The following is a 16,342-nucleotide window of genomic DNA, read 5'->3' on the forward strand; positions in this document are numbered from 1 at the left end:
TCAGTTCTTATCTTTTATGTTTCAGGTTTCATAACCTTTCATCTCCTGCTGTCTTACATCAGAACCTGTTGTTTCCCAGAGCATGACAGAAATATAGATTCCAATACATAGAGAGAGTACAGGAACAGGGAGAGTATTTATAGACTGAAAACAAAGGTTAGCCCACTGAGGGAAACCACATGTCAGGCCCATTGTGAACAAACACACACATACACATACACTCACACACTCTCACAACCACATCCCAAGGCCCTGCTCCTCACTTGGTTTGTGTCCAGATCTCTCGGTCCATGATAGCGGCGGTGGTGATGCTTCCGGTCAGCGAGTCGATCTTGAACAGGCCACTGAGAGACGACGACCTCAGGCTGTAGGTCACCTGACCATTCTGGCCCTGGTCTAGGTCATCAGCCACCACCTGCATCGGACAGACAGGAAGTCAGAAAGAAAATCAAAACAAAAAAAGCAGTCTTCTGATATCACTGGCTTTCTTTTGTCTTCAAAGCAAAGTGTACTTGTGTTTATGGTTAGCCATTTCCAATCTGTTTTAATGTGTAGGAAACAGATTTTTCTGTCATTGGCTGTTGTTCAGCCTTCATTTGCTGTTCATTGTTTTGAATGTTGTTTTGTTTTTGAAAACAATACAAAAAAATATCAAAAATAATAATAATCTGCCAACACCTGGGGACAGACAGGAAGTCACATGATCAGAGGTTAGAGAGGAAATCAATCAAAACAAAGAACAGATTTACAACAGCTGTGGAACAGTAACAGAACCTGGTAATGAATATGGGACTTGGAACAGTGGAACCAGAGTTTATAAAAGGGTTCTATATGGCCGTGGTTTCATACAGCATAGTATATATACTCAACAGGGATGTTGGAAACACTGCATTATAGGGACAGGAACAGACTGTCACCTCTCAGAACTACCACAGCAGCACTGAAACGTTCCAGGTCTTCTCTACTGTCTGAGCATCTTCTAGCCCACAACCTAACACTCCATCCACAGTCAAGCATAATACAGGTGTGTGTGTGTGTGTGTGTGTGTGTGTGCATGCTCGTTAGTGTACCTACCTGTATGATAGGAAAATGATATCCCTGTGCCTCTCGTATGTAGGCTACATAGTTCTGCAGCTGGAAGCGCGGCAGGTTGTCATTGACGTCCTGAAGGATCAGGTTGACCGCCATGAAGGAACTGGAGGATGCAGTTTCAGCCTTCACCACTAGGCGGAGTCTAGGGGACTCCTCATAATCCAGCCCCATGGAGCTCTGTACCCAGATCTCACCTGGTTAGAACAATAACAAGCACATATCTCACCTGGTTAGAACAATAACAAGGACAGATCTCACCTGGTTAGAACAATAACTAGGACAGATCTCACCTGGTTACAACAATAACTAGGACATATCTCACCTGGTTAGAACAATAACTAGGACAGATCTCACCTGGTTAGAACAATAGCTAGGACAGATCTCACCTGGTTAGAACAATAACTAGGACAGATCTCACCTGGTTACAGCAATAACTAGGACAGATCTCACCTGGTTAGAACAATAACCAGGGGCTGAGAACAAATTGGGCAATGGATATTCATCCTTCTCCTATTCCTTGTGAGGGTTTTGTGGAGTGTAAACACACCTTCTTCATGCGGTGAATCACAAAAATGTGTTAACGGACTTTTTGTCAAAATGGGTTTTATATAATATCCCTCCCAAGCAGCTTACCAGTGGAGGAGCTGATTCCAAAGGAGAGTAGGGTGTTGCCACTGAAGATGCTGTAACTGATCCCACTACGGGATCCATCAGGGTACTGGGCCTGAGTCTGCACCACGGCGGTACCTGGAGGAGGACAACACACACCTCACTATCACACTGCATTCTAAACACACACACCTCACTATCACCCTGTGTTCTAAACACACACCTCACTATCACACTGTGTTCTAAACACACACCTCACTATCACACTGTGTTCTAAACACACACACCTCACTATCACACTGTGTTCTGAACACACACACCTCACTATCACACTGTGTTCTGAACACACACACCTCACTATCACCCTGTGTTCTAAACACACACACCTCACTATCACACTGTGTTCTAAACACACACCTCACTATCACCCTGTGTTCTAAACACACACACCTCACTATCACACTGTGTTCTAAACACACACACCTCACTATCACACTGTGTTCTAAACACACACCTCACTATCACACTGTGTTCTAAACACACACCTCACTATCACACTGTGTTCTAAACACACACACCTCACTATCACACTGTGTTCTAAACACACACACCTCACTATCACACTGTGTTCTAAACACACACACCTCACTATCACACTGTGTTCTAAACACACACCTCGCTATCACACTGTGTTCTAAAGATTAATTACAGTGTACACACCTCACTATCACACTGTGTTCTAAACACACACCTCACTATCACACTGTGTTCTCTAAACACACACACCTCACTATCACACTGTGTTCTAAACACACACACCTCACTATCACACTGTGTTCTAAACACACACCTCACTATCACACTGTGTTCTAAACACACACCTCACTATCACACTGTGTTCTAAACATGAATTACAGTGTACACACCTCAGGCTTACAACAAAACAGAATCAAATAAACATGGCCTGTTCCTACCTTTGGCAGCGTTCTCCTGCAGACTGACATCTCTAGCGTGGCGTGAGAAGCGGATCCCCCTGTAGGTCTGTTCTCTGATGTAGATGACCACCACCCCTAGAGAGGACTGGGCTGGGCTGCCCTGGTCCATAGCCTCTACAATCAGAGTCCTCTGGCCCTGGGTCAGTCCCTGCAGCTTCTCTGTAGCCTGGGATGAATGAATGAATGAATGAATCAATGAATGAATGAAAGTATTTTCATCTGAAGTCTCCCTATGCAAGCCATCCCTTGCAGGGGTTATTTAAATACCCTGATGAATAATGAAACAACACCTGTATGTCCCCGGTCAGAGAGTTAATGGTGAAGCCCCGGACAGGGCTTGCGAAGCGGTAGAACACTGAGCCGTTGGCTCCAAAGTCACGGTCCTCCGCCCGCATGGTGGCCAGGATGCGGTGGGAGGAGACACTGGAGAAGAAGAAGAAGAATTTTATTCTAGTTTTAAAAATCCTATACATGGATGTCCAACTAAAACCTGGGCACAACAGTAGATGATGGCATCTAAGACACACAACAGTAGATGATGGCATCTAAGACACAGAACAGTAGATGATGGCATCTAAGACACACAACAGCAGGTGATGGCATCTAAGACACACAACAGTAGATGATGGCATCTAAGACACACAACAGTAGATGATGGCATCTAAGACACACAACAGTAGATGATGGCATCTAAGACACACAACAGCAGGTGATGGCATCTAAGACACACAACAGTAGATGATGGCATCTAAGACACACAACAGTAGATGATGGCATCTAAGACACACAACAGCAGGTGATAGCATCTAAGACACACAGTAGATGGTGGCATCTAAGACACACAACAGTAGATGGTGGCATCTAAGACACACAACACTAGATGGTGGCATCTAAGACACACAACAGCAGGTGATGGCATCTAAGACACACAACAGCAGGTGATGGCATCTAAGACACACAACAGCAGGTGATGGCATCTAAGACACACAACAGCAGGTGATGGCATCTAAGACACACAACAGTAGATGATGGCATCTAAGACACACAACAGTAGATGATGGCATCTAAGACACACAACAGTAGATGATGGCATCTAAGACACACAACAGTAGATGATGGTATCTAAGACACACAACAGCAGGTGATGGCATCTAAGACACACAACAGTAGATGATGGCATCTAAGACACACAACAGTAGATGATGGCATCTAAGACACACAACAGTAGATGATGGCATCTAAGACACACAACAGTAGATGATGGCATCTAAGACACAGAACAGTAGATGATGGCATCTAAGACACACAACAGCAGGTGATGGCATCTAAGACACACAACAGTAGATGATGGCATCTAAGACACACAACAGTAGATGATGGCATCTAAGACACACAACAGTAGATGATGGCATCTAAGACACACAACAGTAGATGATGGCATCTAAGACACACAACAGTAGATGGTGGCATCTAAGACACACAACAGTAGATGATGGCATCTAAGACACACAACAGCAGGTGATGTGTTCTAAACATGAATCTAAGACACACAACAGTAGATGATGGCATCTAAGACACACAACAGTAGATGATGGCATCTAAGACACACAACAGTAGATGATGGCATCTAAGACACACAACAGTAGATGATGGTATCTAAGACACACAACAGCAGGTGATGGCATCTAAGACACACAACAGTAGATGATGGCATCTAAGACACACAACAGCAGGTGATGGCATCTAAGACACACAACAGCAGGTGATGGCATCTAAGACACACAACAGCAGGTGATGGCATCTAAGACACACAACAGTAGATGATGGCATCTAAGACACACAACAGCAGGTGATGGCATCTAAGACACACAACAGCAGGTGATGGCATCTAAGACACACAACAGCAGGTGATGGCATCTAAGACACACAACAGTAGATGATGGCATCTAAGACACACAACAGTAGATGATGGCATCTAAGACACACAACAGCAGGTGATAGCATCTAAGACACAACAGTAGATGGTGGCATCTAAGACACACAACAGTAGATGGTGGCATCTAAGACACACAACAGTAGATGGTGGCATCTAAGACACACAACAGCAGGTGATGGCATCTAAGAACAAACAGCAGGTGATGGCATCTAAGACACACAACAGTAGATGATGGCATCTAAGACACACAACAGTAGATGATGGCATCTAAGACACACAACAGCAGGTGATAGCATCTAAGACACAACAGTAGATGGTGGCATCTAAGACACACAACAGTAGATGGTGGCATCTAAGACACACAACAGTAGATGGTGGCATCTAAGACACACAACAGCAGGTGATGGCATCTAAGACACACAACAGCAGGTGATGGCATCTAAGACACACAACAGCAGGTGATGGCATCTAAGACACACAACAGCAGGTGATGGCATCTAAGACACACAACAGTAGATGATGGCATCTAAGACACACAACAGTAGATGATGGCATCTAAGACACACAACAGTAGATGATGGCATCTAAGACACACAACAGTAGATGATGGCATCTAAGACACACAACAGCAGGTGATGGCATCTAAGACACACAACAGTAGATGATGGCATCTAAGACACACAACAGCAGATGATGGCATCTAAGACACACAACAGCAGGTGATGGCATCTAAGACACACAACAGCAGTGATGGCATCTAAGACACACAACAGTAGATGATGGCATCTAAGACACACAACAGTAGATGATGGCATCTAAGACACACAACAGCAGGTGATAGCATCTAAGACACAACAGTAGATGGTGGCATCTAAGACACACAACAGTAGATGGTGGCATCTAAGACACACAACAGTAGATGGTGGCATCTAAGACACACAACAGCAGGTGATGGCATCTAAGACACACAACAGCAGGTGATGGCATCTAAGACACACAACAGCAGGTGATGGCATCTAAGACACACAACAGCAGGTGATGGCATCTAAGACACACAACAGCAGGTGATGGCATCTAAGACACACAACAGTAGATGATGGCATCTAAGACACACAACAGCAGGTGATGGCATCTAAGACACACAACAGTAGATGGTGGCATCTAAGACACACAACAGCAGGTGATGGCATCTAAGACACAAAACAGTAGATGATGGCATCTAAGACACACAACAGCAGGTGATGGCATCTAAGACACACAACAGTAGTGATGGCATCTAAGACACACAACAGCAGGTGATGGCATCTAAGACACACAACAGTAGATGGTGGCATCTAAGACACACAACAGCAGGTGATGGCATCTAAGACACACAACAGCAGGTGATGGCATCTAAGACACACAACAGCAGGTGATGGCATCTAAGACACACAACAGTAGATGGTGGCATGCAACAAAGAAGACATGTGAAAGACAAAACAGTACAGATAAACCCTCCAGATGCAAGCCCACTCCAAACCAGATTCTTCCTTGTCAGACATGGGATTCGAACTGACAAACTTCCTGTTCGCTAACCTGTAGGCTACCTACCTGGAGGCTGAGATGTTGATGACGAGGGGGTCCTGGATGAAGAATGGAGCGTTGTCGTTCACGTCCTGTACATACACATTGACCGTGGCGGTGGAGTTGCGTGGGCTGGCGGGGGACGAGTCTGTGGCACAGACATCGAAAGTGTACGACGCGGTTCGTTCCCGGTCGAGCGGCGCGGCGGTGATGACATGTCCCGTGTGCTGGTCAATGATGAACATGCCCTGGGAACCGCGCGACAGGAAGTACAGCACCTGGGATGAGAACAGAGCACAGTCGATTAGATTAGATTACAAAAAGTAACATCACTTTTAATGCTTAATGAAGCCTTCATTAACCCTTTGAAGGTCTAGATAGATGGCTTCCTTTTGTTAGCAAAATGTCATAAAGGGTGGCAAAAGTGTTATGCTACATTTGGCAAACCTTAAGGGGGCTCAGGAGTCATAGGGCTCTAATCAAAAGTAGTACACTATGTAGGGACTAGGGTGCCATTTGGGACGCAAGCCTATGAGTTCAGTCTGTGTACCTGGCTGTTAGACCCTTGGTCCAGGTCAGTAGCAGAGACCTCCAGCACCAGGGAGCCAATAGGAGCATCCTCAGAGAGGTCAGCGGTGTAGCTGGGGCTGGTGAACTGGGGGCTGTGGTCGTTGACGTCCAGGAGAGTGACCTCTACTGTGGCCGTGCTGCTCAGGGCCGGAGAGCCCCCGTCAAGGGCTGTCACTGTCAGACTGTACCTGGCCCTACGTTCCCTGTCCAGCGGTCTGGAGGTGGAGAGAACCCCTGACTTCCTGTCCACACGGAAGTCACCTGATAGGTCGCCTGCTAGAGGAGGGAGGAAGTGGGAGAAACAGAAGAGGAAAAAGGAAGCGAGGAGGAGGCGAGAAAGAGATGCAGAATATGAAAGGAAAATCTCACAATTGCGATCAATGGATCAGTAAATTATAAATTCCTGTGATCTACAAATAGTTGGATCTTACCTGTGATCTTGTAGGTCATCTCTCCGCTGTCTCCAGTGTCCAGGTCCGTAGCTCTGAGGGTGAACAGCTCAACAGCCTCCATGTTCTCAGGCACCTCCAGACTGTAGTACAGTCTACTGAACGTTGGGGCGTTGTCATTCTCATCCAACATCTGGATCCTCACTGACGCCCGGGCAAAGTTAGGAGGCATGCCACCGTCTCGGGCATACACTGGAAAAGGGTAGATTAGGATTTTTTTTTTTACATTTTAACCTTTATTTTACTAGGCAAGTCAGTTAAGAACAAATTCTTATTTACAATGACGGCCTAGGAACAGTGGGTTAACTGCCTGTTCAGGGGCAGAACGACAGATTTGTACCTTGTCAGCTCGGGGGTTTGAACTCACAACCTTCCGGTTACTAGTCCAACGCTCTAACCACTAGGCTACCCTGCCTCCCCTTAAACAAGGCTTCAGCAGTCTAAAAGTGTTTGTTATGTATTTATTAACTAAACCATATTGTGTTTCTTAGAGAGATTTAAGACAAACAGAGAAAATAACACCAGCATGGCCATTGTACCACTCATGTATCCCATAAAATAAGAACTATAAAAACATGGCCAGTTTGGAATGTTGTGGGTTCCTCATATAAAGGGCCAGTTAACTGTCAGAGTGTACAGTTGTGGGGCCTCTCTGTCCAGGGCTTTAGTGGTTAGGATTAGGATAAGGGTCAGGGTTAAGGACCAGGGTTAGAGCCAGGAGTCAGGCTGAGGGGTTACGGGTTAAGGGTCAGGGGACAGGGTAAAATGTTATGGTGAGAGCCAGTTACCTGTCAGTGTGTATTGTTCCTGTGCCTCTCTGTCCAGGGCTTTAGTGGTGGTTATAACACCTGTAGCTGGGTGAATGCTGAAACCCTCATCAGAGATGCCTCCATATGTCACCTGGCCATTGGTACCTGGCGAGAGAGAGACAGAAAGAGAGAGAAGGAGCATATGAAGTCAAACCCGAATACTATCTGTCAGCAGCCTACACCATCCCCTTGGCCCTTACCTTCAATGTTCTGAAGATGTGAAGGGTCTGGGTAGGTATACACACTGCAGCAGTGGTGGAGCTTCCACAATATTGCTTCCATCTTACAGATACAGTTTGAAAACATCAAAGGGTTAGGGCCAAGGGGAAGTGGTAGGGAGAAGGATTGGAGCCGGCTGTGTAAGTCAAATGGACATCACTTTCATAGGGAGCTGGGCCGGCAGAGTCCTATTCCATTCAGTCATGTTATACTTTGAGCCCTCTCTACCCCTGGGCACTGAAAACATGCGCAAATAAGTGTTGCGAAAGAAAACACGATAATTTTTTCTCACCAAAAAGAGCAAAGACAGCAGCATTCCTGTTTTTATTTGTTTGTAGATGGTTTTGCTGTGTAAGCGGATGGCTGGGCTGCACCAGGGTGGGCGGAGGCTGGTAGATTGTGTGTGTGTGTGTGTGTGTGTGATAGCGTGCTAACAGAGAAAGACTCTGGCACCATCACCTTACCCCACTAATCACCCTGGAGAGAAACTTTATAATCCTTCTGGGTTATGTGCTCTTGACTAACTCCAGGGGAATGTGAACACACACACACACACAAACAGACACACACACACACTCACCGTCCCCCAGCACGGTCTTCAATTAAAACCAACTGTTACTGCCGATGCTGATGATGTGAACATACGTTGAACACATGGAGGATCAACACTTAGAACAAGAGGCTCTGCTGGCTGACACTGAGTTCAATTTTTTTTAAGAAACAGTACAGCAAATATGTAGAAGAACTGTGTGTCATCATGTGTACTTTGTATATTACTATGTCATAAAGAAAGCCACCATAACATATAGTTTATGATGAGGGCTTTACAGTCATGTGCTTGTCAGTGCTGTATACTATGTATGTAACGACTGAATCTCCTGTGTTAGCCCACTGAGCTCAAGCCTAGCATCTCTCACCTTGGTCAAGGTCGGAGGCCGACACCACCAGAACAGTGGTTCCTGCAGGCTGGTTCTCTGTAATCTGGGCTTGGTACTGGTTCTCCTGGAACCAGGGAACCTGGTCGTTCACGTCGATGACCTGGACAGACAGCAGCTGGCTGGATGAGAGCGCTGGTACCCCGTAGTCCTGGGCTACGATGGTCAGGTTGAACAGGACCTGCTCCTCCCGGTCGATGGGCTTCAGGATAGACAGAGAACCTGGAAAAGTAGAGGAGAGGGGTAAGAGAGGGAGCCTGGGGTGGAGGAGAGGAGTTAGAGAGGGAGCCTGGGGTGGAGGAGAGGAGTTAGAGAGGGAGCCTGGGGTGGAGGAGAGGGGTAAGAGAATGATCCTGGGGTGGAGGAGAGGGGTTAGAGAGGGAGCCAGGGGTGGAGGAGAGGAGTTAGAGAGGGAGCCTGGGGTGGAGGAGAGGGGTAAGAGAAGGATCCTGGGGTGGAGGAGAGGAGAGGGGTTAGAGAGGGAGCCAGGGGTGGAGGAGAGGAGAGGGGTTAGAGAGGGAGCCTGGGGTGGAGGAGAGGAGTTAGAGAGGGAGCCTGGGGTGGAGGAGAGGGGTAAGAGAATGATCCTGGGGTGGAGGAGAGGGGTTAGAGAGGGAGCCAGGGGTGGAGGAGAGGAGTTAGAGAGGGAGCCTGGGGTGGAGGAGAGGGGTAAGAGAAGGATCCTGGGGTGGAGGAGAGGAGAGGGGTTAGAGAGGGAGCCAGGGGTGGAGGAGAGGAGAGGGGTTAGAGAGGGAGCCTGTGGTGGAGGAGAGGTTTAAGAGAAGGAGCCTGGGGTGGAGGAGAGGAGAGGGGTTAGAGAGGGAGCCAGGGGTGGAGGAGAGGAGTTAGAGAGGGAGCCTGGGGTGGAGGAGAGGGGTAAGAGAAGGATCCTGGGGTGGAGGAGAGGAGAGGGGTTAGAGAGGGAGCCTGGGGTGGAGGAGAGGAGAGGGGTTAGAGAGGGAGCCTGGGGTGGAGGAGAGGAGAGGGGTTAGAGAGCGAGCCTGGGGTGGAGGAGAGGGGTAAGAGAAGGATCCTGGGGTGGAGGAGAGGAGAGGAGCTAGAGAGGGAGCCTAGGGTGGAGGAGAGGAGAGGAGTTAGAGAGGAAGCCTAGGGTGGAGGAGAGGAGAGGAGTTAGAGAGGAAGCCTAGGGTGGAGGAGAGGAGCTAGAGAGGGAGCCTGGGGTGGAGGAGAGGAGAGGAGTTAGAGAGGAAGCCGAGGGTGGAGGAGAGGAGAGGAGCTAGAGAGAGAGCCTGGGGTGGAGGAGAGGAGATGAGATGATACATATTCAAGGTTGGAGAGAGAGCCTAGGGAGAGCCCTGGTCAAAAGTAGTGAACTTAGTTGGGATGCAGGGTGCTATTGGGACGCAGACTCAGCTGGTCCCTGTCCCTACCTATTGTGCAGTCACACCCTGTGAAAGGTCCCTGTGGTCCAGCGCAATTCTGCTAGCTTCAACTTCTACTGCTAGCTTTAACACACTGCTAGCTTCAACTTTCACTGCTTGCTCCAACACTCTGCTAGCTTCAACTTTCACTGCTAGCTCCAACACTCCATTAGCGTCAACGTTCACTGCTAGCTCCAACACTCTGCTAGCTTCACAACTCTGCTAGCTTCAACTTTCACTGCTAGCTTCACTTCTCTGGTAGCTTCATCTTTCACCAGTGATTCCTCCCTCTCCGTCGGAGGCCAAGCGCTGCTCCTTGCCAAGAGCTTCACTTACTTACACACACCCACCCACCCTGTCCACCCAGTCATCTGTGTGTGTGGATCTATTCCCATGAAAGGCAGAAACAAAACACCAAAGAACCCCAACCTCAGACTGCTGGGAACCATTAAAGGAGCGATTAGAACTGCATGTGTGTGTGTGTGTGTGTGTGTGTGTGTGTGTGTGTGTGTGTGTGTTTGTGTGTGTGTGACTCAGTCCCTCTTTTGAGACTTTGATAACACCCACACACACGCACACTATTTGCAGTTTGGTCTTCTGGGCTTTGTTGTGGTGTGTGAGACATGCGTTGACCCTGGCTCCACCCCTCCCCCACTGCCCCACCAATCAGGAACCAAAGAATCCCCTGGTCGGCTGAGGCGATAGAAACAGGAAGTTGTCAAGATCTATCAGGTGTGTCACAGAGAGAGGCCATATTGATTCCAGTAGTATGTGTGTGTGTGTGTGTGTGTGTGTGTGTGTGTGTGTGTGTGTGTGTGTGTGTGTGTGTGTGTGTGTGTGTGTGTGTGTGTGTGTGTGTGTGTGTGTGTGTGTGTGTGTATACGTTCATGCCTTGCCCATCTTGAACTGGTTCCAGCAATGCAGGTAATTAGTCAGTATAATGACAGTTAATGGCATGAGTCAATCCTCTGACCACCTGGTCTGCTCCTGTCCTATCCTGTCCACCGGCCCAGGCCAGGGTCTACGATGACAGGAGAAACGGTCCCATCTCTACACATTCTGTTTTGGTTAGGTTCCCATTACACCAGTACAACAGGGAGCTGTGTAGGAGAAGCCTACTACAGATCATGGTAACCGTGGATACTTCTGGGTGGAGGATGGGTGTCTCCTAACTCTATTAAGGGTTCTTTCCACCTCTGGGCTCAATGGAAATATTAAATCATCAAACTATGTGTGTCGAGTTTCCCTTTGATCCAGATGAATCCCAGTCAACTCCTGGATTAAACCTCTTTATTTAGGATATTTTTTGGTCCAGGAGTAGGCTTAATCTAGGCCTGAGAATTTGCCCCTGAAAGTTTTAAATTTGTATCAATTTGTGTAAGACGACACTGTTCCCTAGACTAATCCTATTCATAGAAGAAACTAATAGAATGTCTAACATGAGAAGAAACATGTGAGAGCAAGGAAACATCTTTACCTTAGTTCACCTCAGTCTTCAGAACTGTGACTGCTCTACTCTAATACAACCATACATACACAATAAAACACTACGTAAACCAAAGAGACTGGAATTCTCTCTCTCTCTCTCTCTCTCTCTCTCTCTCTCTCTCTACCCATGTGTTATTAGTGACCAGGCTTAGGATGGGATCACTGAGGAGTCACAACGGCTGAAACTATTCCAGCCACTAACTCTGACCATACTAAAGGCTCTGGGGCAAGTTATCTCAGAGAGTACGGAGATACAGAGAGAAAACAACAAATCCAAAAACTTAAAACAGAACCAACATAACCCCCCTCATCCCTCCTTCCCCTCCCGCCTCACTCTCTCTTTGACGGTTGCGGCTCATTAAAGCATGAAATTGAAATGGAGTCAGTGCTGTGCCCTCTCTTTCCTCTGCTCCCAGGGCCAGGTAACGAGAAGGAGAGGGAAGCCCTAATCTCAGCGATGCATTGCAGGCCTGGTGTTTGTGTGTGTGTGTAATCTCAGCGCAGCACGGCAGCCCTGCCCGTTGCGTGTCTAGCAGTGTATGTTCACTGCCAGCCACACTCGCTGCGGCCTTCTGCTATGGAAAAAGTAGTTAAACTGCAGCCAGATAGCTGGATCGTTACTTACAGCGGTGGTGGTTGTTACAGCTGCAGCAGTGTTGGTGGTGGTAGGGTTTAGCGCTCAGGTAGGCAGGCATACGCAATGTACTGGGGTAACTTCGTTAACTCTGATTCGTCTCTCACACGACATCTCTTCACACTTCCCTGTTTATACTGTTTTAACTGTGCTGGGGCCTGATTATAGGTTGAACCTTATGAGACTCTCTCACAGACTCAACCACATGCAAGCTAGTAATATGGTACCAATAGCCTTCTGACATCACACCATGTGTTTACAGTACAGCTGGCAACTACATGATTGCTCTCGTGAGAAAACAATACCGTGTGCCAGTGTTACCGACTGGGTTTGAACTCGTCCCCTGCATGCCACAAGGCTGTGTTATCCAGCTGAGCTAAAGCCTAGGCATTAGCTTGGGGAGCTGACAAAAGTATTCAGTTCTCAGACTAGGTTACCTTTCTGTGAGCGTGGCTCACCAAGCCACTTCCATCACACTAGGAGTTGTTTAAATGACCCACCAGTATTAGGGTTGAGGCTGAACGTCCCTCCAGCATTGCCAGTCTCGATGAAGTAGCTGACCCGTCTATTCTCCCCCTGGTCGGCATCTCGCGCCACAACGTAGAGAACCACGAAGCCCACAGGCTGGTCCTCCATGACACTGACCGCGGAAGGCGAGCTAAACACTGGAGCGTTGTCGTTCTCGTCTGTCACAAACACCCTCGCTGTCACGGAGCCCCAGCGCCGCTGGCTGCCGTTCAGGGCGGAGTCTGTCGCCTGTACGACCAGGATGAGGGAGGAAGTAACCTCATGGTCCAGTTCCTGCGCCAGGGTCAGGACGCCAGTGGAAGGGTGAAGGGTCAGGATGTCAGGGAGGTCAGGGTACTGGAACACAGTAGAATTAAATATAACTTTATCAGTCCAGGGTACTGGAACAGAGTAGAATAGAATAGAATGTTTTTAGTCCAGGGTACTGGAATAGAGTCAAATACAATATAACTTTATTAGTCCAGGGTACTGAAACAGAAGAGAATACAGAAGAGAATGACTTTTTTAGTTCATCTGCAGAGATATAAATAATTATTCTGCTCTACTCCCTAAACCACTAGTTTATGGGGTTAAGTGTCTTGCTCAAGGGCACAACGGCAGGAGATGGTCTAGTTGCCAGTGAGTACATCTCCAATTTTCACAACCGGTCTGGAATTTGAAACAGCAATGTATCTGTTACTGATGTTTGCTTCTCTAACCCTGGGTTCTAACCCTAACCTCCTAACCCTAACCACCTAACCCTAACCTCCTGACCCTAACCTTCAAACCCTAACCTCCTAACCCTAACCACCTAACCTCCTCCTGACCATAACCTCCGAACCATAACCTAACCCTAACCTCCTAACCCTAACACTAACCTCCTACCCCTACCTCTTAACCATAACCTCCTAATCCTAACCTCCTAACCCTAACCTGTGTTAGAGGTCCATCAGCCAACTTCTTGGGCTTCAATACCTATTTTGCCAATTGGCCTGGAACCTTTTACTGCCTACATAAAGCCCTGCCAATCCAACACAACTGGTCTGCCAACGTAACCGTCCGAGGGGGCTACAACAACAGACTTCTTCCGTCGAGACGTTCCCCCTAAGGCACTTCTGCTAGCCTGCTATCCCCGGCCCGCTAGCTGTCTGAATCGCCATGTCTCCAGCTCGCCTAGCCTCCCACTGGTGCCTATGATCACTCGGCTACGCATGCCTCTCCCTAATGTCAATATCTCTTGTCCATTGCTGTTTTGGTTAGTGATTATTGTCTTATTTCACTGTAGACTCCAGCCCTGCTCAATATGACTTAGCTAGCCCGTTTGTTTCACCTCCCACACATGCAGTGACCTCACCTGGTCTAAACGATGTCTCTAGAGACAAAACCTCTCTCATCGTCTCTCAATGCCTAGGTTTACCTCCACTGTATTCACATCCTACCATACCGTTGTCTGTACATTATGCCTTGAATCGATTCTTCCGCGCCCAGAAACCTGCTCCTTTTATTCTGTGTTCTGAACGCACTAGACAACCAGTTCTTATAGCCTTTAGCCATACCCTTATCCTACTCCTCCTCTGTTCCTCTGGTGATTTAGAGGTTAATCCAGGCCCTGCAGCGCCTAGCTCCACTCCCATTCCCCATTCTCATTTGTTGACTTCTGTAACCGTAAAAGCCTTGGTTTCATGCATGTTAACATTAGAAGCCTCCTCCCTTTTTTTTACTTTAGCACACTCTGCCAACCCGGATGTCCTAGCCGTGTCTGAATCCTGGCTTTAGGAAGGCCACCAAAAATCCTGAAATCTCCATCCCTAACTACAACATTTTCTGACAAGATAGAACTGCCAAAGGGGGCGGAGTTGCAATCTACTGCAGAGACAGCCTGCCGAGCTCTGTCATACTATCCAGGTCTGTGCCCAAACAATTCAAGATTCTACTTCTAAAAAACGACCTTTCCAGAAACAAGTCTCTCACCGTTGCCACTTGTCACCGTTGCCACCTTCTGCCCCCAGTTGTGCCCTGGACACCATATGTGAATTGATTGCCCTCCATCTATCTTCAGAGCTCGTACTGTTAGGTGCCCTAAACTGGGACATGCTTAACACCTCGGCCGTCCGACAATCTAAGCTAGATGCCCACAATCTCACACAAATTATCAATGAACCACCAGGTACAACCCCAAATCTGTAAACACGGGCACCCTCATAGATATCATCCTGACCAACCTGCCCTCTAAATACACCTCTGCTGTCTTCAACCAGGATCTCAGCGATCACTGCCTCATTGCCTGCATCTGTAATGGGTCTGCGGTCAAACAACCACCCCCTCATCACTGTCAAACTCTCTCTAAAACGCTTCAGAGAGCAGGCCTTTCTAATCAACCTGGCCCGGGAATCCTGGAAGGATATTGACCTCATTCCATCAGTAGAGGATGCCTGGTTATTCTTTAAAAGTGCTTTCCTCATCATCTTAAATAAGCATGCCCCATTCAAAAAATGTAGAAGCAGGAACAGATATAACCATTGGTTCACTCCAGACCTGACTGCACTAAAACATCCTGTGGAGTTCTGAATTAGCATCGAATAGCCCCAACTTTTCGGGGAAGTTAGGAACCAATACACACAGGCAGTTAGGAAAGCAAAGGCTAGCTTTTTCAAACAGAAATTTGCATCCTGTAGTACTAAGTCCAAAAAGTTCTGGGACACTGTAAAGTCCATGGAGAATAAGAGCACCTCCTCCCAGCTGCCCACTGCACTGAGGCTAGGAAACACTGTCACCACCGATAAATCCACGATAATTGAGAATTTCAATAAGCATTTTTCTACGGCTGGCCATACTTTCCACCTGGCTACCCCTACCCTGGTGAACAGCCCTGCACCCCCCACAGCAACTTGCCCAGACCTCCTCATTTCTCCTTCACCCAAATCCAGATAGCTGATGTTCTGGAAGAGTTGCAAAATCTCAACCCCTACAAATCAGCTGGGCTAGACAATCTGGACCCTCTCTTTCTAAAATTATCCACCGCAATTGTTGCAACCTCTATTACTAGCCTGTTCAACATCTCTTTCGTATCATCTGAGATCCCCAAAGATTGGAAAGTTGCCGCGGTCATCCCCCTCTTCAAAGAGGGAGGCACTCTAGACCCAAACTGTTACAG

At 47.7% G+C, this 16,342-nt stretch overlaps 1 protein-coding gene across 4 annotated transcripts in view; it reads right to left on the reverse strand.

Moving 5' to 3' along the window:
• LOC112267417 (protocadherin-16-like) overlaps positions 1–16,342 on the reverse strand; it is a 210,692-nt gene that overhangs the window by 9,105 nt on the left and 185,245 nt on the right. For all 4 annotated transcript variants that reach the window (XM_042297354.1, XM_042297353.1, XM_042297352.1 and 1 more), the window contains exons 13-23: positions 13,182–13,545; positions 9,160–9,399; positions 8,003–8,128; positions 7,197–7,406; positions 6,746–7,041; positions 6,223–6,473; positions 2,987–3,119; positions 2,676–2,862; positions 1,726–1,839; positions 1,075–1,286; positions 264–415 (exon numbers count right to left, since the gene is read on the reverse strand). In XM_042297354.1, coding sequence (XP_042153288.1) covers positions 264–415; positions 1,075–1,286; positions 1,726–1,839; positions 2,676–2,862; positions 2,987–3,119; positions 6,223–6,473; positions 6,746–7,041; positions 7,197–7,406; positions 8,003–8,128; positions 9,160–9,399; positions 13,182–13,545 — 2,285 coding nt within the window. The remainder of the gene's footprint in view (positions 1–263; positions 416–1,074; positions 1,287–1,725; positions 1,840–2,675; positions 2,863–2,986; positions 3,120–6,222; positions 6,474–6,745; positions 7,042–7,196; positions 7,407–8,002; positions 8,129–9,159; positions 9,400–13,181; positions 13,546–16,342) is intronic.

This window comes from Oncorhynchus tshawytscha, linkage group LG14, assembly GCF_018296145.1.
Source record: "Oncorhynchus tshawytscha isolate Ot180627B linkage group LG14, Otsh_v2.0, whole genome shotgun sequence".
NCBI classification, from domain to species: Eukaryota; Metazoa; Chordata; class Actinopteri; order Salmoniformes; family Salmonidae; genus Oncorhynchus; species Oncorhynchus tshawytscha.